The sequence below is a fragment of the Thamnophis sirtalis genome, unplaced genomic scaffold (genome assembly GCF_051295495.1).
Source record: "Thamnophis sirtalis isolate CommonGarterSnake01/CBP01778 unplaced genomic scaffold, rThaSir2_p1.2 scaffold_4, whole genome shotgun sequence".
In the NCBI taxonomy this organism is placed as follows: Eukaryota; Metazoa; Chordata; class Lepidosauria; order Squamata; family Natricidae; genus Thamnophis; species Thamnophis sirtalis.
This window is the reverse complement of record NW_028261384.1, coordinates 73,287,578-73,311,438: the sequence shown is the minus strand read 5'-3', so window position 1 is coordinate 73,311,438 and position 23,861 is coordinate 73,287,578. Positions and strand designations below refer to the sequence as shown.

At 39.4% G+C, this 23,861-nt stretch overlaps 1 protein-coding gene across 1 annotated transcript in view; it reads left to right on the top strand.

Annotated features, from left to right (window-relative positions):
- Nucleotides 1-23,861, top strand: part of GLI3 (GLI family zinc finger 3) — a 414,787-nt gene that overhangs the window by 291,420 nt on the left and 99,506 nt on the right. The window contains exons 6-7 of the mRNA XM_087713119.1: nucleotides 12,570-12,763; nucleotides 20,898-21,044. Of these exons, the coding sequence (XP_087569245.1) occupies nucleotides 12,570-12,763; nucleotides 20,898-21,044 (341 nt within the window). The remainder of the gene's footprint in view (nucleotides 1-12,569; nucleotides 12,764-20,897; nucleotides 21,045-23,861) is intronic.

The following is a 23,861-nucleotide window of genomic DNA, read 5'->3' as shown; positions in this document are numbered from 1 at the left end:
CTTCTCACCAATGTTGTACAATACAATTCTATCTGCAGTTAATATATGAATGAGTAAAATATACATTCTCTTTATTATAAATTTCAGGTAGAATTCCCAGCAGAAATGTTTCTGGCTTCAGCTCAATACGTTGTTGTATCATCTCTTCCAACCATGTCTTAATTTTTGTGGAATATTTCTTTGCCTCTCCACATGTCCACCACATACAAAAATAAGATCCAGGTATTTGGTAGCACATCCAACATTTATTTGAGTTGTCTTTAAACATCTTTGCCAATCTCGCCGGTGGTAGATGCCATCTGTAAAACATCTTTACAAATTCTCTTTATATACAGAATACATTGTTAATTTGTAATTCCTATCCCACAATTTCTGCCATTTATCCAATTCTATCGTATAGCCAAAAGTTTTCACCCACGCTATCATTGTCTTTTATTTGTTCCTCTTCCAATTTTTTGCCCAATAAGTAATTATTAATCTTTCTTCTGTTCCTGTTAGAATTGTATCTAACTCCATTAATTCTTTGTAAAAGCCCTGTAATTTAACATCTTTCTCATGTCTAGACTTTATCTGCACATGAGAATACCATGTTATATCGATCCCTTGCTCTCCCCTTTCTTGTTGTTGATGGGTTGTGCAGCACTACCACCAAACTGATCAGACAAGGCAGGAAGCGGGTTAGGGTTAGTGGTGCCATGCTGTGGCCCCTGAGCACTCCACCCCACAATCCGTCATGCTGACAGTGGGGGACGAGCGCACAGGGGCCGTTGTGCCTGCCCTGCTTCCTATCTCACTAGATCCACTTTCCTGAAACTGTCTGCAGAAAAATCAATCTCCTCTTATCAAGTTTGCGTTTTGGTGCAGCAACAGACAGTGCTTTGGACCCTTGAGTGGGTTTCTTGCCTCTTTCCCACTACAGGAGTAGAGTGAACAGGCGGGGGTGGAGCACGCAGGGCTGCAACATGGTGACACCCCACCCCACTCCTGCCTTTCCTGATCTGTTTGATGGGAGTGCTACACAACCTCATCAACAAGATTGTTAATGGAGATGTTGAAAAGAAGGAGAGGCAGAAGAAGGAGAAGAGGAAGAAGGTGAGAAAAGATGACAAGGAAAAAAGCAAGGCCAAGAAAGAAAAGAAGAAGGAGAAGTAGTAGCATTAGTAACCAGGTTTTCTATTTATAAATTAAAAACATTAAATTATGCTGTCACACGTGCTCCTGTGCTGGGTTCTGGGAGGTATGGGCCGGTACGGGTGTACCGGTGGCAGCTGGGATAGCGGCCACCATACCAGAACGGTGTTTCGATGGGCCCACCCACCCACCTGCCTTCCTTACCTCTTTTTGAGGGAAATATGCCAATTGCGCACACCACACAGTTTACGGCGCCTGCGTGATCTTGCCAAGCAGCTGGGGCATCGCAGGGCAGTCGCATGCCCGAGGTGGACATCGGGCCCGATCACAGCATACCGTTGCAACAGGATCCAGAACTCACCACAGACATGCTCGTCACCTGCTGGCTATGTTTATGCCCACTCGCTGGGCTGATGAATTTAACTGAGACTTATTTTGGGCATAGGGCTTATATTAAGTGCAGGTTAAAAAACTGCTAGGTGGTATTTTCCAGTTGGGTCTTATTTTTGAGGAAACACAGTATTCAAGGATCATCCAAGACTCCAAGATTCCTCTCACGGTTACTGATTCTGAGCCAGGTTTCACCTAATCTGTATTTGTTCCTTTTGTTTTTCTAGCCTAAGTATAAAGACTTGGTTTCTCCACATTAAATTTCATGTTGTTGGATGGGGCCAATTGTTCAAGTCTGTCAAGATCCTTCTGGATCTTGAGCTTGTCTTCTTTGATTTTGGCTATTGCTGCCAGCTTAGTTCTCTCACCATTTTCTTGCTTGTTTTAATTTTTACATCTAATTTGTCTTTTACGGTTATATTTTTCATACATTGGACTTTTCTTTGAAAACTGATCCAAAGAATTAGCTAAGCAGCTCTGCTTTTCCCTCTACTACCTGTTACTTCCTTGCCATCTTCTCTCTTTAGTGGGCCGACTGCTCTCTAGTCTTTTTAGTTGTTGATTATATGTTGAAAGAAACTGTAATTATTATCTTCAAATTTTGTTCTGCTGATATTCTGCCTTAGTTATGTGTCATTTTCATTTTTTGTACATGTCATTTTTATCTTTCAGTTTATAGAGACATCTTTGTGCAACCATACTGATTTCTTTTTGGATTTCTTGTTTTTCTTTTTCAGTGGTGTTGTGCTGGACTTCTTTATTATGACTATATTTTTCAGAGCTTTTCAAGTTTCTTGTGTTGTTTTCCCCTAAGGTTTTCATCCATGAAATCTTTCCTAGACGCTCTCTGAGTTTGTTAAAATCAGCTATTTTAAAGTTGTATTGCTTTGTGTTCGCATTATATTAAATTCCAATATGACGTGGTAAGTCTCACCCAAAGTTCTTGCAACTTCAACTCTCTATCATTTCTTCTCTGTTAGTAAAAATTAGATCCAATGTAGTTTTTTCTCTAGTTACCTCCTCTACCTTTTGGAGGACAAAATTGTCAGCTAGGTTAGTAAGGATTTATTATGCCTCTGACTTGTTTCAGTGTTTGTCTTCCAGTTGATAACAGAATAATGAAAACCCCTCATTATTACTGTGGTATGTTTCTTTCATACATTTGTGAATTGGTTAGCAAAAAATTCACTTATTTCTTCTGCTTGGTTGGTTGGCCTATAGTATAAATATATAGCAGTGTCGTTCTTTTTTCCTTTTATATTGATCCATATCCGTTTCAGATGTTTTTCATCCTTAGTTTTGTGTAATTCGGTAGAATGTAATGATTTTTTATATATAACAAAACTTCACCTATTCTTGTTAGATTTGTTTCTTTTGAATAGTTTGTATCATTCCATCAGGATATTTCAGTCATGATTTTCATCCCACCAAGCTTCAATAATGGCAACTATATCACATCTGCCTTCATGAATTAATAGTTTAAGTTCATCCCGTTTGTTCCCTAAACCTTGAGCGTTAGTATAAAGAGCTTTGAGTCTTTTACAGATCTTGAATATATGTCCTTGTTTTCATGATTTATGATTCATTCATTTCATTTTTATGATAGAATCATAATGCAAATGAAATATATTGATGAAAATAATGGGGTTTTGGAATTTAATAAATTGATTCTCCCATCTTCCCACAAAGGTTTACTGATGTTTTAGTAAACATGCAGGCATGCTGATTTCTGTGTAGACACATCTGTAGCAAAACTTGCATCATCACATGCAGTTAAGCTCAGATCATCTCTAGGTTCTAAATACAATGCATAATGCATCATTTGCTTAAGATAGCTTAATATCCTCTTAGCAGCTTGCCAGTGCTTTTCAGCAGGTTCAGCATTAAACCTGGCTAATTGATTTACACTATATGCTATGTCAGGCCTTGACCAATTACTCAGATACGATAAGCTACCAATTAATGATTGATAAATACCTTTAACGCAGGGCATCATCATGGCTAAATTCCTGACCCATTGGAGTTTTAACTGGTTTACACAATTCCATCCTAAACGTTCTGAGTAGCTGGTTAATCTTCTCGGTATGTGAGATTTTGTATCCTCCCCTAGTTTTATCTATTTGTAAACTAAGATATTGCTTAATCTCACTGAGATGTTTTATACTGAATTGCATCCTTAACAGTGTTATAATCCTCATAGCTTCTTGCTCAGTTTTAGTGATTAATGCTATGTCATCAGTGAACAATAGCAACAATGAAATCACACCATTACTTTTTTCTTAAACAAACATGGATCAGCCATGCCAGCTTTAAAACCTATCTTAGTTAATTCTTTCACTTTACATTGATTCCATTCATATCCTGATTGCTTCAAGCCATATAGACTCTTTTTCAACCTTAAACTTTACATTTTCATACATCTAACCTTTGCAATGATTTCAATTTCTTTTCCATTGCATCTTTCCAACCTTTCTGTTCCTCAGTTGGATATAGAGTTAATTCTTGGTAATTAGCAGGAACCTTATTTGCCTGACTGGTGTAGACGCCTGATACCTGTCAGGTGGTCTAGTTACACAAGTTGAATGTCTAGGTATTTCAGGACTCACCAGTGGACTCTCCTGTATAACCTGCTCTTGTTCTTCTGGTAACTGTACTTCTTCCTTAATTTCTTTAATTACTGATTTTTCTACCTCATCATTAGGGACTACTTGGTTGTCAATAATTACATTATCATTTGTTTCTAATTTATTCCGCCCCACGTGTTCTATAAATGTAGCACTAGCGCTACAGTAAATCTTAGCTGTGCCCTTCTCCCAAAACCTGAATGAGGTTAGCCTCATATGCTACAAAAAATAACTGTCGAGCTCTATGTTGCCCTTTCAGTCTCACTTGTGATGGTATATGCACCCATGCGGGGGCTCCAAATGTATGTAGGTAACTCAAATCTGGTTTTCTGCCATGCCACCTAGTGAATGGCAATTCACCGGTTGTTGTATTCACCACATTATTTAAAACATGGTTACTACACATCATAGCTTCATTCCACAATGTTTCTGGCAAACCTGAATCAGCTATAATAGTTCGAGCCATGGCCTGTAATGTTTTCCCCCTTCGTTCTACAAATGAGTTATGTTGTGGCCTATAAGGAGCAGAATGTTTGTGCTCGATTCCAGCTGTTCTTAACTGGAATTTATAATTGGTAAACTCCGTCCCATTATCAGTAACTACAGTAATAACCTTGGCTTTCATCTTTCTCTCCACAAACCTCAACCAATTAAAGAAATTCTGAAACGTTTCTGTTTTGTTTTTCATTAAATAACAGAAACCATATCGGGAATCCATGATATTCAAAACATAACAGGCACCTCCCAAACTGGGTTTTAAAGGTCCTATTAAATCAACAAAAACAACCTCCAGAGGTTCCTTTGTTTTAAAATCATTCAGTTTATAACTTTGCTTTTTTCCTGATTGCAAACATTGCAGTTTAAATATTTTCCGCATGGTTTTAATTTACTCCTTCTGCCAACTTAACAGTTTGTTGCAGCATCTTGAAATTAATGTGCCCCATGCATCTATGTAGTAAATGTATCCATTCGTCATGGTGTTTAACATTAACATTAACATTATGATAAGCTATGTTAACCATCTGGCTATCCGGTATAACATACATACGTTTTTTAAAGCAGCAGTAACCCTGTTATCCTCCTTTTCAATGATACAGATATCTCCCCTAAAGGTTACCACATAGCCAACGTTAACCAAAGCCCTAACTGATAGTAAGTTGAATTTCAGGTTAGGTACATATAACATTGGTAACTGCTCAGTTAGGAATGAACAATATGCATTACCTTCACCAGATGCTCTCACCTACCATCCATTTGCCAAAAATACTAGTTCCTTGCTCATGGTCATTTTTACAAACCTTTTTCTATCTCTAGCAATGCACTGTGATGCTCCACTATCAACAACCCACAAATCATGGTTTATTGATGCATTGCTAGACATAGCCAAAGTAGACATAGCTAAGTTGACATTAGCATTTTATAGCTCCTCTGGCATTCTGTTGTTTTGCCTTTTTACAGAACCTAGCTATATGTCCCTTAGCCCCACAAGAATAACAAGTTCGAACAGTATAGGCAGTAGAAGGTGACTCCTCATGTTGTGGTAGTTTCTCTCGCAGTTGTTCTCTTTCCATCCTTCTTCTTGACTCTTCCAACAGTCGTGCAGTAATGTCAGTCAATGTTAGTTCATTTCAGGTTAGGACTTCAAGAGAAGATACAAAAACATCATAACTCTCATCCAGTGAGGAGAGTATGATATAAATTGTAGCTCAGAAAAAAATAGTTATTTTTCATGTAGTTATGAAAAACCCCTTTCATAAAGGTTAGATGAGCTAACATATCTCCACCTCTCAGAAGACGTGCCCTAAACAGTTTGCGTGTAAGATGTATGTGTGCACCTACAGTGTCAGGTGCATAAATTCTCTTCAAATTATCCCAACATCTTGCAGCAGAATTTTCCCCACGAATATGAACTAATTGTTGGTTATTCAGTGTTAGACCAATAATACATAACGCCCGCTAGTTGCTTCGCTGAAAATCTGCTATCTTCTGGGCATCATCATCGTTATCTGAATTCCAAGCAGTCACATCCAGTGGTTTCTGTACTGCATCCCATAAACCTTCCCTACGCAAGAGTAGACTGCATTTCATAGACCAGGAAACATAGTTTGTTCCATCCAACTGGGTTATCGATAGGCTTGTTGATGGGTCGCTCGCCATCTTTTCCAGGATAGTAATAATCACTAATGAAAAACAGCTGTCTGTATGTGGTATTGCGTATCAACACCAACTCTCCTTTAGCTACGTCTGTACACTCTGGGCCCATAACCAGTGTTAGGTAAGCTCCCCGTTGGGAGAGTGAGTACGTTCAGCAAAGTGTTGTGAGAGTGTTGTTGGAGAATACACAAACCAGCATATAGAGACACTGTAGTTTAAATAGGCTTTTACTTTCGTGGAAATAGAGGTATCAGAGTCCAAGTCATACACGGATAAGACAGTCAGTCATCAATGTCCTCTCTGTGGCCCTGTTAGTACTCAGATGAAATGAAAAACTAAACCCAATGGCTCTCATGAACTCCTTCCAGAATTTTATTTTGAATTGGATTCCCCCAATTGGAAATGATTCTGCAGGGGACTCCATATAACCTATATATATGCTTGATGAATAGATTAGCCAACTTCTGTGCTGATGGGAGTCCTGGGCAAGCTACAAAATGGGCCAGTTTGGAAAACAAGTCTATGACGGTCCAAAAGACCATACTTTTTCCACTCTCAGGGAGTTCAACAATGAAATCCATAGCTATCATGAGCCGAGGTGGTGCAGTGGTTAGGGTGCAGTACTGCAGGCCACTTCAGCTGACTGTTATCTGCAGTTCAGAGGTTCTAATCTCACCGGCTCAAGGTTGACTCAGCCTTCCATCCTTCCGAGGTGGGTGAAATGAGGACCCAGACTGTGGGGGCGATATGCTGACTCTGTAAACCGCTTAGAGAGGGCTGGAAGCCCTATGAAGCGGTATATAAGTCTAACTGCTATTGCTATCTCCTCTCAGGGTCGAGATGGGTCTGCCACTTGCTGGAGCAGTCCAGGAGGGGGGAGGGGTTCCCCGGCCTTGTCTTCATTGGTGTGCAAGTGGCACAACTCTTGACATAGTCCTCAACATCTTTCTTTTCGGCCACCAGAATTGTCGCCTGGCCATGTGCAGGGTCTTCAGGTAGCCGAAATGTCTAACTTGTCTAGAGTTGTGACTTTGTTGAAGGATCTGGAGCCACTTGCTGTTGGGCATATACAATTTAAACGCCTTCCAGCCCAGTCCATCCTTAAGGGTCAGTATTTCCTGGTTGTCCTTATACCATGAGTCATCTGGTAGTTCGTTTTTCAGCTTTTGTGTTACCTGACCTTTTTTGGGAAGAGTTTGTGGGGTTTCTTTAGAGCCTCTAGGTTTTGTTAGCGGTCCATACTTCAAAAGGCATGCAACCATCCTCAAGGAAATGTCTCCAGGTCAGGAAGGCCCAGTGGATCATGTAAGTTTCCTTCTCCCATACTGTTCACCTCCGCTCAGTCTCAGTCAGTTTCCTGGAGGTGTACACGCAGGGATGTAAGATATCCTCTGTGTCTTTCTGGAAGAGGACCGCTGCGATGATTGTCTCTGGTGTCAGCTTGGATCACAAAAGGCTGGTCTGGGTCAGAGAGCTTGAGGGTTGACTCTTTGGCGAACAGTCTTTTCAGCTGCTCGAAGGAGCACTGGCCTTCCAGGGTCCATTTCAGAGGCTGACTTGGCCATGGCTGTTGCGGACCCCTCCCCATCTTCAACAGTTTGATGATAAGCTGTCAGCGAAGGCGGGGATTAATTACAAGTAGAAATTCGCAAACCCTAGGAAACTTTGTAGCTGTTGGCACATGCGTTGGGACTGCCAATTGAGCACCACTTTTACTTTGCCTGAATCCATCTCTACCCCTTTGTTTGACACTTGATAGCCCAGGTAGTCTAGGTGGGTCTTTTAGAATTCCCATTTTGACAGCTTTGTGTATAGTTTAGCTGCCAGAAGCTTTTGCAACACCTGGTGCACCAGCTTCATGTGCTCCTCTAGAGTCTTGGTAAGGATGAGAATGTCATCCAAGTACATGAGGACCTCTTTGTACAGATGGTCATGAAGTGCCTCATTTATCAGTTACATGAAGTGCTATGTATGGGTGCTCCCTGCAACCCAGAGGGCATCACTTTGAACTGGAAGCTACCGAGAAGGCAATTGAAGGCAGTCTTCCACTCGTCTTCCTCTCTGATCCGAACCCTGTAGTACACCTCTCATAGGTCCAGTTGGGTGAATACTTTCTCTTTGGCTAGGTGGACCAACATGTCCTTCATGAGGGGGAGTGGGTATGTGTTCTCTACACATACAGCATTGATTCCCCTAAAATCCATGCACAGCCTCATCGACCTGTCTTTCTTCTTCTTGAAGAGGACCAGAGTGGCCATTTTAGATTTTGCCAACTGGATGAATCCATGGGCTAGATTGGTGTTGATGTACTTCCTTAAGTCCTTCATTTCTTATGGGTCATGGAGTACATCTTCAGTTTGGCCAGTTTGGCCCTCAGTACGAGTTTGATGGGACAGTCCGTCAGACAGTAAGTGGCAGCACGCCTGCATGCTCTTCGCTGAGTGCCTCTGCAAGGTCCTGGTACTCCCTAGAGACCTGGGGGGCACTGGGGGGGGCAGTTGCGTAGCAGCTGTAGCCTTCTCAGCTTGCTTAGCATCATCTCGTGGTGGGAGGCCTCTTCGGCATTTGGACTTGGGGGATGCAGTCCTACCCCAATCGATATCTCTCGGTGACCATTCCTCCAGGTGATGATGGGCACCCACTTGTCCAGCCATGCCAACTCTAGTATCATCGTCTGCCTCATTTGGGTGCTAGTATGAAGCGGAGGCTTTCCTGGTATTGACCCATTTTCAGTCTTATGGGTTCAGGGAGGAACTTGGCAGAGGTCCTGCTATTAAAGATCTATTGACCTATTCAAAATGTATGCGTTGGGTCAATTTCTTCATCCTGATCCTGTTTTAGGATGGTAGACAGGGTGATTAAACAGCGGGAATAACCTTTGTCGATTACCGCCTCTAGTTCCTCATGGGCCCCGGTCTTTGGTGCCATTATCTTCAATTTTATAATGAAGGGGTATATTGGTTCACTCACCATCGCTTTTATAAACATCTGGCTTCTCTTCGCACTCACTGGGGGGAGGCAGGAGATCTCTCCTGCCCTCTCAGCCTCCCAGGCAAATTTCCCCCCTTCTTTCCTCCTCCTCTGTGTCACGGGGTCAGGAGTCTTGGTCTGGGGCTATCTGCAGGGTGCTCTGGCTGCTTTGTCGGCTCCTCAGCCAGCTGTGGAGGGTTTTCTTGCTGCCTCCCCTGCTTTTCAGTTTGCCAGGTAGGATCTCCTCACCACCTCCCCCCATGCTGTCTCTGATAAGGAAACATCAGTCTCATTGCTCTAGTGCTTCCTCCACTTCGCTCTGCAGGGGGAGGGGCCTCCTGACAAGTCAGCATTTCAGAGGCTGTGTCAGCCCTTAGGCTGCCAGTCCAAGTGTTGCTTCCACCTCCACTCTTCCTGAAGCAGCAGTGTGGCCCAGCCCAGCACTACCCCGTCTATCCTGGCTGCTTCCTCCCTTACTCGTTCAGAGCAGCAGCATGGCTCAGTGCTCTTCCTCCACTCCCTGAGTTGCAGCTGGTTGAGCGATGACATCATCAGCCGAGAATGTTCCTTTTCCAGGAGCTGTTTGCCTAAGAGAAAAGCTGGAGGCTTGTTCAAGGCCACCTTCTGACTGGTCTGCGGGTATTCCCTGGCTGGACTGCACTGGACTGGCTTGGACTGCTTTCACGAGGGGGAGTGGAAGGACTCCGGGCGGGGTTTGGCACGGCTTCATGTAGGGTGGGATGGGGCTGTGGCATATGGGTGATTATGGGAGGGGTTATGTGTATATATTTGGGTGTAAGGTTAACTGGGTTAGAACCGACTTCGCATGTATTCTTTGTATCATTCGTCAAATGCTGCTGATCACTAAGAAAGAGATAAAGCAAAACTGCTTCTCTTGTGTCCCTGGTGAATGCCGGAATCTTGCCTCTGCCTTTTGACTTGACATGCAGCTGGCCATTGGGGAGAAGTGGCAGGCGGGTGGGGACAGGCCCCACCATCGATCTTCGGCTCCTTGGGGCTTGACTCATTTGAGCTTGGCAGGTCAGGGCTTTTATGGCCCCACCTGACTCATCAGATAGGCATAGCAGGAGCTTCTCCCAGCTGCAGGAGAACACATTGGCTAAGCCGCTGCCTTGGCTGCGGGCCTTTATGGATTGGAGGGGAAGCCTGTAAGCAGGGAGGCTGGGTCGGCTTTGGCAGCTGCAACGAGACAAGAATGAAGGGCCCCAGTGACTTGAGCCCCTTGCATTGCACGTCATATCTTCCCCTGGCCAGCATCGGGCCCCATTTCCATGGCAGTTGTGGGACAAAGTCCCATGGTGAGCTGAGCCAACCGCTGCTGGCGTTGCAGCTCCCTCTGGTGAGCATTGGGTCAGGTGGCTGCAGTGGTTGAGGGATGAAAGCCCAGAGGGAGTTGAGCCATATTGGCACTAACTGGTGAAAAACCAGTACTAAAGTTCTCAGGCTTTTCACCCCAATATAAGATTCAGTTTTCTCAAGTTTTCAAAACAACTCTCACATTGTCCAATCAAGATGGGAACTGGTTGCTCAGCGATGTCTATCCTCGCTTCCTCTGGTCAGCCAAACATTGGGATGTGGTTGACTCATCAGTTAGGAATGATCATCCCCCTTCAGCCCCAACCTATGTCAAACTGAATTCATGTCAGAATGCCCAAGGATACAAACAATCCCATACCCCATCAAATTCAGGCTTGACATTCAATTTATGATTCTGCAGATTTAATCCTGCTTTCAGTCAGCAATCTATAAGAGGTAAAGAATTTTTTGACATATACTAAAGTACAATGTCCAGTTACTAGTTAATAAACAGAAAAATATGAGTTTGAGAATATAAGTATGGAAGTGAAATAGAAGTTTTTTGAGGAAAATGAGAACTGTACCTAGTTACTTTTGAGAAATTGATGTAAATGAACCAAAAATTTGACATCACATTATTATTAATGAAATTAACTGTATGGCAGGAATATTTGACATTCAGAATGTGGAATCATGACATAGCCTTTATGGACGTTAACTCATAATATTAAATGTAACTGCATGTTGTAGAGCGTTGAGATATTTATCTCTGGGAACACAGAATTAATTCAGTAGAAAGTAGAGATGTGGAACACATTCTTATTGCCATGTTTTTTCCAAAGCACAAGAATGGGGTTTTACAATGCACTAAATTTCATTCTGCTTTCCCCCTTTCACAAAGATTGTTTGTTATCTTATGTTCAAGGCTGAAAGTAAATTGTGTGTGTGTGTGTGTGTGTGTGTGTGTGTGTGTGTGTGTGTGTGTGTGAATTGACTTCTAAAATTGTGAAAATTATTGCATAATTTAAAGTAGTTTACTTTTGATCTGATTTTAAACAAGATAAAATATCTGTACATTGATTTGGATTAAGTACTCCTTAAAGCGTACTAGTGTTCTTTGATTTTTAATCTTGCCTCAGTGTCTATATATCCATGATGGCAAACATATGACACGCGTGCCAGAGGTGGCACGTAGAGCTCTCTCTGTGGTCATGTGTGCCATCGCTAGCTGCTCTTCTGGGTTCCAACATGCATACTGATCTTTGCTTGTGCCAGAACCCCAAAGACCAGGTGACCAGTGTGTGTATGTGGTGGGCCGGTTCGACAGCAAAGGGTGCCTGGCTGAGATGCGCACAGCCAGCACCCAACAACTGGGGCTAGGCCGGAGGGAGCCTTCTAGAGGAGCCACTAAAAGCCCCAATGGCTGTCACCATCCAGATTGAATTACAACAATGATGCCGGCTGGCTTGGCTCCCTCTGAGTCTTCGTCCCTCAACCACTGCAGCCACCAGACCCAATGTTGACCGAAGGGAGCTGCATGCGCACCGGCCAGCTGGTCTTTGTGGTTCCGGGGTTCTGGCATGTGTAAAGATCAGCTGAACAGCACATGTGTGCGAGCCAGAAACCAGAAGACCAGGTGGCCAGCACGCACCTGTGCACCGCCCAACTGGTTTTTGAGTTTCTGATGCGTGCATGCACACACACATGCACATGTTCCAATTTGGGCATTTGGTGCTGAAAAGGTTCATCATCACTGCTATATGTCCTACAGATCTGCTTTGAATAGATTTCCAGGGTGCATTGAAAGCGTGGAGAAAAACTCAGAGATGTTCCACTGCACAAGTGAAAGTGGGTTCAATTAAACTTATGTGTTCTATTTAATTAACAATTTGATCATAATTATAGATATAACTTTAAAAGTAGGGAAGCTGTATTTACCTAGAAAAGCAAATAAATTTACCATTTTATCCTTTTCTGTTATAGGCCTTCTGCTCCAGCTTATTCAGACTTACCATTCATCAGAATATCCCCCCACAGAAATTCTGCTGCAGCATCAGAATCTCCTTTTAGTCCACCTCATCCATACATCAATCCTTACATGGATTATATCAGATCATTGCACAGCAGCCCTTCTCTCTCCATGATCTCAGCTGCTCGGGGACTGAGCCCTACAGATGGTGAGTTAAAATCTGATTTCCTATTTGCTGTTGTAATTGCATTATCTATGGTGGCCTATAATGTTAATACAGATTGATATGATTTGATAATTGCATTAATTCTTTGAAAGCATTTCTTCCAATCATTTACAGATTCATTACATACTTATTACATCAGAATTGTTTTAGTATTTTATTTTTTTAATGCCAGCCATTTATATATTACATTTTGGTTTGATTTGGTTTATTAGATTTATATGCCTCCCTTCTCCCAAGGACTCAGGGTGGTGTACAACATTAAAAGAAACACATAATACAAAAGTATAAAAAATAAAATAAATAGAATATCCCAAACAAACCCAATTAGAATTGACAATAACATTTTATTTAAAAAATTGAATTAAAATTAACAATGATCAATAATTTGTTTTGTTTTGTTCAGGCCAGGCTGGCTTGCTGGAAAACCCAACTTTTTAGGGCGCGTCGGAAGGACCGGAGGTCGGGGATTATACGAAGCTCCGGGGGCAGCTCATTCCAGAGGGAAGGCGCTCCCACCGAGAAGGCTCTCCCCCTGGGGTCGCTAGCCGACACTGGCTGGCTGACGGCACCCTGAGAAGGCCAACTCTGTGGGATCGCACTGGACGATGGGAGGCTACCGGTGGCAGTATGTGGTCTCGCAGGTACCCTGGGCCTAAGCCATGGAGTGCTTTAAAGGTCATAATTAGTACCTTGAATCGCACCCAGAAGACAACCGGCAACCAGTGCAGGCTGCCTAAAAGGGGTGTAACATGGGAGCACCTACGTGCCCCCATGATAACCCGCACAGCCGCATTCTGGACCAGTTGAAGCCTCTGGGTGCTCTTCAAGGGCAGCCCCATGTAGAGAGCATTACAGTAGTCCAGGCGAGAAAGGACGAGGGCATGAGTGGCTGTGCACAGAGCATCCTGATCCAGAAAGGGCCGCAACTGACGTACCAGACAAACCTGGTAAAAGGCCGCCCTGATCACGGCCGTCAGGTGTTCTTCTAAACTAAGCCGCATATCCAGGAGGACACCCAGATTGCAAGCCCTCTCTGAGGGGGCTAAAATTTCTCCCCCTATCATCAAAGATGGTACAAGATGCACAAATCGGGATGATGGAAACCACAGCCACTCAGTCTTGGAGGGATTGAGCTTGAGATTTTACTTGTTTCTAAAATAGAAGTAAACTAAAATATATGCTTTTCATCCTGCTCAGGTAAAATTATAAATATAAGGAGAAATTCTTGAGGCTACCAAGACAAGGCTGCTTTATGGCACATGCCATAAGAAATGAGAAACAATTTTAACTATTTCCCATAGTACTTTGATAATTTGAAAAAAAATACAATTCTTTTCAAATTGAATTGTTTGGGGAAGGTGTTGTAAAAAGACATTTAGGGATCTAACTACTGTTAGATCAAGGGTCCCCAAACTTGGCAACTTTAAGACTTGTGGACTTCAACTCCCATAGCTGGCTGGAGAATTCTGGGTGCTGAAGTCCACAAATCTTAAAGTTGCCAAGTTTGAAAACCTCTGACCTAGATGACAGTGAATCCAGTAAAAGTTACGACAAATTTAATGCATAAATTGCTAAAAAAGGGTATTTTTCTACAGTATTGATGATTATAGTTGTAGAAATTCATGAAAGGAGCACAACTGACTTCAGTTCATGTACAAATATTTCATCTTGTTTAGAATCCGATCAAAACTAAGTTACTTGAACTTACTGCTTACTGAAATAAATTTCACAATTTTGAGTGTGTTTGATGCAAGAAGAAGGAAGGTGGCTTTTGATTCGCTGCATACATAGTTATTCCATTCATTGATTCAATACAAAAATGGAAATTACATTAATATCTTCACAGGATTCAATCCTGGCTCAATTACCAATAGCATTAGGCTTATATACCGCTCCACAGCACTTTACAGCACTCCTTAGATCACGGATGTCAAACTCAATCGCGTCACATGATGTATTGTAATATTTTTTGCCTTTGTAATGCTGGTGTGTGTGTGGCCTGCATGTGAATGCATCCCGCCCATGGGCTGCCAGTTTGACACTCCTGCCCTAGATGGTTTACAATGTACTGTGTTTCTCCCAAAATAAGACTCACCCCAAAAATAAGCCCTACTGTGATTTTTTGGGGGTGATCGCTCACATAATCACTCCGTTTCAAACTGTCCCCTTTGCAAGCACATGAAGCTTTGAATCTCTGTCATTTCTCCATCCAGGTGAAAAGTGTTTGGTCGCCTATTGGGTGCGTGGAATGGAGCAAATCGCTCCGAAAACTACAAGCGAAGGAAATGGAAGTAATCTGGGGAAAATGGGCCAGATGACTCTGAAATAGCCAAGGAATGGGTGGGTCGTGGGGGGAATTGTTCCTAAAATCCTAAGTGCATGAGAGTGAAAACAGGAACAAAAGAACAAAGAGGGAGCTTTTGCCTTCTGCGCCCCCCTCCCCACCCAGGCTCTACTTTTCCCCCCACATTCTTGATGGTGCATAGGGTGTGAAGTGGGGCAGGAAGGAGACTGAAAGGCTGGGAAATAAGGAGGGCAATCCACAGTTGCCTATAGATTCATAAGCCGAGGTGGGGGACGAGTTATTTGTGGCTGAGACCAGGGATTTTAGGAAAGATTCCCCCCATGACCCTCAGCCACTTCAGAGTCATCTGGCCATTTTTCCCAGATTATTTTCATTCCTTCGTTTGATGTTTTTGGAGCGATTTAGTTCATTCCTAAGCATCCAAGAGGCGACCAAACACTTTTTGCCAAGAAGGAGAAATGATTGAGACTCAAATCTTCATGTGCTTGCAAAATGAACAGTTTGAAAGTGAGCAATTAGATCAATTTCAAAGCGTTCCCTTTGCAAGTATACGACGCTTTGTCTCCCTCTAGGCGAAAAGTGTGTAACAGGGCCAGATAGAGGCAGAGGCACACACTCCACGCATTGCTCACTTTTCCTCACCATCTCTCAGCTTGCCTGCAGCTGCGCCAAATGGACACGTGCATGGGGTATTGGAATCGCCTGCCTCCTCCATCCCCCATACCTGCTGCCGGTGGTGCCGTGAAAGCCTCCTGCGAGCTTCTCATGGGACAGGTAGCCAAGCAGCATGTCTGGATTGCTTGTCTTCTCCTCCCTGCCTCTGCCTCCATACTCAGAATTAACAGTATTAACAGAACAAAGCATGCCGAGAGGATGGGGCCAGTGGTAGCTGTACTCCCACTCCCATCAGCCCCCACACTCGACACCTCCTGTACTGAAAAAAAAGACCTCCCCGAAAATAAGCCTGAGTGCTTATTTTCAAGCCCAAAACTCAGGCACAGGCAAACACAGTAGCATCTTGCCTTCAACAATCTGGGTCCTCATTTTACCAAGCTCGGAAAGATGGAGATGGAAGGGTAAGTCAACCTTGAGACCCATTAGGATCAAACTCCAGGCTATGTGCAGAGTTTGTCTGCAATACTGAACTGTGCCACTGGAGGTTTGATTATGATTGTCCTTGCTGTAAAGTTAGAGATCTCCTTATCAGTATCATCTATTATTTAAAAGATGATCATTGTTACTACATGGTTTTCATATCCATATCTTTTTGATGAGTTTATACAATAAATCTCAGGTGACATAAGGAAAGTTTTATCACCCATTTGATTTGCAGATTTTGTATATTCTGAGTACATTTTTTTAGGAAGGTCATTCAGCATTACATAATTGGAAATCCAAAACTACATGATGAATATATTTATAAAAATTAATAAGTGTAACAAATCCTTTTCTGAAAATCTTTCTTATAGCAATTCATTACATAGACTAAATTATCATGTTTGCTTTTATTTCATACTTGCAGATAAGAGCCAGTAATAAAGTAAAAAAATACGCATTCCTGGGTAACTAAAAGGATTCATTCAATTTGTGAAAACAATTCCTTAAACATCTATTCAAAGTAAAATAACATTTATATATTGTAGAGGAATAAAAGATGGCTGGTGTTATCTAGGTTCACAGATAACAATTAAATCATAAATCATATGTTAGAAAATATAAATGATTGGTTTCCCTTGTCATATTAATCCAAAATAAAACAATGTGTGAATCACACATTGACTTTACTAGAAATTTCATCTCCAGCAAAAGCATATTCATTTTTTTGGCTGCTGCTGTGTTAAATGAATAGGAATATAACTGCAGTTTAAATTTTGCCTAATAGTAATTGCTGCTAAATTGACTTATAATGGATCAAATTATGTTACTAGTGTGCATTGAAGACAACAAAATATTTTAATTAAGGGAAATGTCATTCACAGAATAGAATAAAATGGCGGGTTTACATAACAGATATTCTTCCTTTACTTGAATTTGAAAAATGAGTTGTTCTTACTGCCTAAATGAATAAATAATAACTATAATCCTTACTTATAAATGCATATAATTAATCCAGTGATACTTATTCTTATGAGAATATGTTTTAATGACCTGTTGTCAATCCTAATTTATATTATGTATAGCAGGACATTTTATTAGTGATAGAAAAATGTTTTATTGCTTAAAATTTATTAATATCCAACAGTTATATTAAGAATTCCATAAATAGTTGTAAGATGTTATAAAGCAATTTTTAAACAATAATATCTGATTTTAAAAATATGACACTTTTAGATATCAGATTAATTATAATTAAATCTGATCTCTGTAATTTCTTGTATTTTTACAGTTTCATGTTTTTATAAGAACTGTATATTTTAAATAGCTTAAATTTATAATCTGTCTTTGGGTATTAGACTTACTCTTGAATCAGATACAATTTACTATATATCTTTATATGAATATATGAATGACATACATACATACATACATACATACATACATACACACACACACACACACACACACACACACACACACACACACACACATACCCACCCTAATCAAAATGAAAAAACAACAACCCAATATTAACAAAAAGAAAGTTCCAAACAAGGAAGCTTAATAAATTCAACATTTACTCATATTTGATATTAGAATAGGCAATGTAGTCTTAGTCATAATGATAATTTATATAACCAGAGTAAATAAAAATGCTTTTGAAAAGAACAGCCTAGTTAGTAAATACAAGATTTAATTACATTAATTAAATCTTGTTAAATTGTTTTGATGCTTTGTATATAAAATAAATTGACATTCAGGAGGGTAATGGCAAAGGATCCCAGTGAAACCATTAGTTTGCCAAGATGTGTCAATAAAGTGGTTAGAAGGATTTAGAGCCTGAAACAAGCAGATTCATGTTATTCTCTCTCAATTTCTAAAGAATTTGTCCAGAATTTCTAAAGAAAGTTTGAAATAAGCTAATTTTAGGAAAATATAGGATTTCACAATCTCTCAACTCCACAAATGAATTCTTCTTTAAGTGTTAAAAAGTAGTATATGATTTTAAAACTCTCAGCACTTGAACACTTATTTTTGATAATTCCCACAATTAAATTAACATTTATCAGTAAAGTTAGTATTCTTAATTTCAATTTATGCTTCTCAAATTGAGGTTCAATACATGCTTTGTAAATTGACAGTATTTACTTATATTAGACTAAATTTGTTCAAAGATACTTACTTCAATGTCTAATTTTGTATTGCTTTAATTTATTTTTTCATGAATCAGACTCAAAGGAAAAAGTTGAAAGTATTGGCAAATACTTAAAGCTAGTATTTGTATGTAGTCACAATATATTTCCAGCATATTTTCTGAGGTCTCTGGTGTACATTTTCAATGTAATGAACAAAAATGTTTGTAAAATTAGTTTATTTCCTGAAGTTTTGCAAGATTAGGGTTTAGTGAAACAAAATAGGAGCTTTTAATCTTACAAAAGCTAAAGATATTCAGTTTATCCTTAAAGCTCTGATCCTGTTTTACCAATTTTGTGCAATAGTAAGGGACTAAAGAATACATTTTACCTTTTAAAAATGTCTTAAAATAGTCATGTAGCTGTATCCTGCGACCTATACCTCCTGAGAAACTGGGGGTTCCAGAAAAAAATGGAATTATGACCCCCAAGTTTCACTAAACCAGATGTGGATGTGGCCAGGGTGTGATGCATTCTGTCTGCAGGCCATGAGTTTGACAGCCCTGGGTTAAGGCATGAGGCTAGAAATCAGGAGACGCTGAGTTTAAGTCCTGCCTTGGCTACAAAGCTGCTAGGTGACTCTTGATGAGTCACTTTTTCTTTCAGCCCTTTTAAGGAGGCAATGGTCTTTTTTGAAACCCTGTCTCCCCACCCCACCCCCCCAAAAAACCCTTTAAGAACTAGTCCAGGCAGTTGATAAGAACAAAGAATGATCTGAATGTAAGTATACACATGCACACATACACAAAAAGGGTATGCAATAGAAAATGAAGATTTATAATTAGACATCATGTGATCCTTTCATCTTTTTTAATGCAGTTTGTACAATTCTTTCTAAGTAAAAAATGTTGGAATATTCAAAAGATGTAACTAAAGCATGGATAACTACTAATAAATCAGGATTCAGTCACAGTTGGTGCATATTAATTGTGGACAACCGTCATCTGCAAATCCAGTGATTGATTCAGAAGCAGACTGAGCTCTGTGAGGGGGTAAGGTCACTGAGGGGAAATAGTGTCATCGTGCCCATCTGAATTTGACTGTCAATTAAAACTTTGAAAATAAGCCTTCTTTAATTTTAAGCCCGAATTACCCAATTTCTGCTTAACAGCAGAATAATAAAAGTCTAATAAAAATCAGGATTGTCATGCTGCAGGAGAACAAGAAAAAAAAGTAAGAAGATGATCAATCACATTATGGAGTCTCAAATGATTATCTGAAGCAGGTCAGTGTTTTAGGGCTTCAGAAATAAATTCTTATTACAATGATATGTGTACAAACTTTGTAGTAAAACTAGCTCCTTATCTCTTATATTCCAGATTTGTATAGTTATATTATGTAAAAGTGAAGGCTTCGCCTCTTTACAACTATAGTTTCTTTCAACAAAAGGCTACTTGAATATTTTAACATTATCCCTTCATACCTTTGCAGAATTCCCAAACTTACTTTTGAATTTTTTGAGATAATGTTAATTTATATACATATCTGAAAGCTTTTGAGGTGTTTTTAAGTGCATCTGAAAAGGACTGTTAGGTCAAATACTACAAAGCTTCAAAATTTACCAATCCCAGTTGGTTTCCTTAACATTTTATTGATAATATGCAATATTAGTGAAGTGATATAAGATACATTTTATGCTGAAACCCATTAAATATACTAAATTCACATTCAAAAATATATGATGGATTTTTATTTTGCTTTCTGGCTAGTGATAAAAATTATTTAATCGGTATTACAGTATTTGCCATATATATAAACAAATAATATCCTATACAGTAGTTATATGTTTCTTAGAACTTAGATACCTATTGAAATACTTATGCCATACATATTAGTTCATCAAAGCCAACAGCTTTGACAGTTTCAGATGTTTCTGTCAGGTGGTGGGATTTTTAAGAGAAAAATAATAATAATTTTTAAAAAACCAAAATAATGTGGCTGCATAAAAATGCATACATTTAAATGAATGCTTTGTTGAATCACCTTTTGACTTAATGAAAACATTCAATTTTTTGGAGTAGGAGCCTATGGTACATGTAGCCTTGGAATTTTTTACTTGCTCTTCCGTGCAAAAGCATTCCAAATCTGTCAAATTGCCAGAGAAATTTGTTCAGCCCTCTTCAGCTCACCCCATAGATTTTCATTTGGATTCTGAAGTGATTTATCTTGATGTGATTTTTTTACATATCAGAAATCTGGCATTTTAAAGAAAATTGCATCATTGAATTAAATCCAGATCATGTTTGTTGCATTTTTTTACTGTTCAATTATGCCTGGTTTACATGAAGACTGCTAGACCACTGAAATTAATGAGATACAGTTAGCATTGATTATTTGGTTAAATAGATGTCAATGGAATTAAATGTAACCAAGGTTATATAGGATATTATGCATTGATACAGTATATTGAAAATACATAGCAAATCATCAGACCTGCATAATGTTTCAAAATCAATGCAGAGGGAGAGAGAGATTCCTGTTTCTAATGTCATTAAATCATGTATTTAATGTTCTACTTTAGCTCCACATGCAGGGGTTAGTCCAGCAGAATACTACCATCAGATGGCTTTACTGGCAGGCCAGCGCAGCCCATATGCAGACATCATTCCTTCAGCTGCCACATCAAGAGCAGGTGCCCTTCATATGGAATATCTCCACGCTATGGATAGTAAGTTATACAAGTGTAGCCAAAAAGATTAAATGAAGGGTCTGATATTGTTGGGTTAAAAAAAAATCTTACTGTACAATTCACTACATAATAAAGTTTATATAAAAACAGATTAAAAGGTCATTAAATAGGGCTACCAGATTTGGAGTGGAAAGATCCAGACCAGCAGAAGATGGCAATAAAGGGTTAGAGTTTTCTGCATCTTTTAACTGCCATCTATTTTCTGGATTTTGCACTATTATGATTATGAATTACTTCAGTTTTAAACAACTAATCTGAAGTATTTCACAACATGGTATTTTTGTTATCTTTGGTAATGGTAAAATTGATTATCTTTAAGACATTTACCAAAAGGGGAGCTCAGATGTTTTTTTGTGAGCTGTATCTTTCACTATTATTCTTTTCCATAATCCTTGCATGTATTTTAGTAGAATATATTGCACTTTAAAGAGTTTGTGAGCAAAATAACTACTTTTTACTCCAAGATATTTATTTTAACTTATTTAATTTATATTAATTTATTTTAAAGTCCTTCATGAAAGCAGAAAATGGAAGCTGACATAATAATCAGTCTTTTCAGCCTTGTATTTTATACATATATAGATATGTATTTTCATATTTATGCAGGGGCAAAGAAATGTCAAAGTAGGATTCATCTTCTCATCCATAACATTCGTAAAATGAATATAAAGATAAAACCAGAAATTTTTCTTTTGGGTTTAATGGAAAAAGACTTGGAAAAAAATTTGAAACTTCGATGTTATATATATTGATGACAGCAAGATTACTTTATGCATAAAAATGGAAGGTCCCTTCAGTTCCGGAATGGATGAATGGTTGCAAAAGCAGATGGAGTTTGTAGAGATAGAGAAATTGACTGCTTTGATAAAAGAAAAACACACACAAATACTTTTGTCTCTATTTGGATACCACTCTGGATTTTGTGTTTGAGGTGGAAAAAAATGAAACATTGATTATGGGTTTTTGTAGATTTTTCTCTTTTCTTTTTCCTCCCTTATTGTTCCTATTATTTGCTTTTGTATTTTTGTATTTTACATTATAAATTATTAAAAGCAATAAATTTAACAAATTTATGCAGGGAACGTTAGCCATTTTAATTATATTTTGGGAGTTGTGCATATCATTTTGATGAAAATCAGGTATCATAGTATTTGCACTGTCAAATATTCTTCGGAATGATTCACCTTTTGAAAACATGTCCAAGAATAACCAAACATTTCATAATAATACATCTCAGAGCACTAAACAGTTGCAGCTCAGTGGTGCATTGGACAACATGCCACCACTAATCACCTCGGGTAGTGTTGCTCAGAAGATATTTTGCTTATATTTCATGGGCAGTCACTCTGTCATGCTAAATTTTCTTCTCCTGAAAATGTGTTATTAACATGTTATTCTATGTCTTCTGCATTATACTTGCATCCAAGTTTAATTTTTTAGCCTCTACCTCAGCTTTCACTTGACTGAAGAAATCATTCCCTGGGCTTTCATAAGGCAATGTGTGTGAAGTCATGATAGATAGGATGGTTTATGTATTTTATAAATAAATATACCATCAAACAAAGAAATAAATGTGAGAGAATATCTAGAAATTTGCTGAGAACCATAAAACTGCTCACTTTCTCACTTTACATCTTTATTATAAATTGGTAAAGCAGCCAATAGAAACTTAATATCTGATGTCCAAATCTTCAGGGAGATTAATCAATTTAATCTTTTTTAATCAGACACAATCTTTCATATGCGTCTAACAGGCAGTTCTCACCACAATTGTGATTGGAATCTTGGTTGTTGAGGAAGCAGACTTTAAGTAAGATATCATGTGACTGCTTTACTCAATGACCATAATCCCAGCATTCCTGGTTGTGGTTGTTAAATGACTAGTGGTTTAAGTGGATGGAGTCTCAGGTAAGGAGTGCAGGTTAATTCACAGAGATGGAGGAGATCCTGGGAGGTCCAGTGTAAGCTGGATATGAATGTATCTTTGCTCATGAGCTGCAATTCTCTTTGCTGAAATCCTAACAGGATTTTCAGCTCTGAACAGAGAGATACTTGCATGTAGCCTGCGCAGAAGCGTCACATGTGCAGATGAGTGAACCGGTAGTAAAAAAAAAAATGGAAACCCACCACTGATCTAAATCATGTAATAATCGGATACTTAGCAATCAGTTATAAGTGCAAACAGTTTGCCAAGCGTCCAGTTTGCAATCATGTGACCCCCATGGGATATGTGCAACATTTTGCAAAGGTTTGAAGTACCTTGAAGGCCATTAAATCAACAATCAGATTGTTGTAATTCAAGCAGTACCTGTCCTTCATGAACATTAATAGCTTGATTTTCCCCTCACTCTCCCATTTGATATATATATTTTGCTGTTTCCCCAGTAAAAATGTAAGCACAAAGCTTACAATATAGAAGAGAGATTCTCTGAATGCTATTTTTAAATTTTATTCTGTCATGAAAATGTGCTCAGCAAACTTCTTCTAAGAAACATAATTATTAATTGCCAGATCATGCCTGCAAAGAATCTTAGATCAACTACATGGCAGCAAACAGATCCATAAAACTTCAACTCTTTATTAGCATCTACTGCAGTAGTTATCTAGATCAGTGTTTTTCAACCACTGTGCCGCGGCACACTAGTGTGCCGTGACATAGTGTAAGGTGTGCCGAGGGAAAATTACTTTATATATAGTCAATATATGCACAGAGTTAAATTTTTTTAACATTTTCTAATGGTGGTGTGCCTCGTGATTTTTTTCATGAAAAAAGTGTGCCTTTGCACAAAAAGGTTG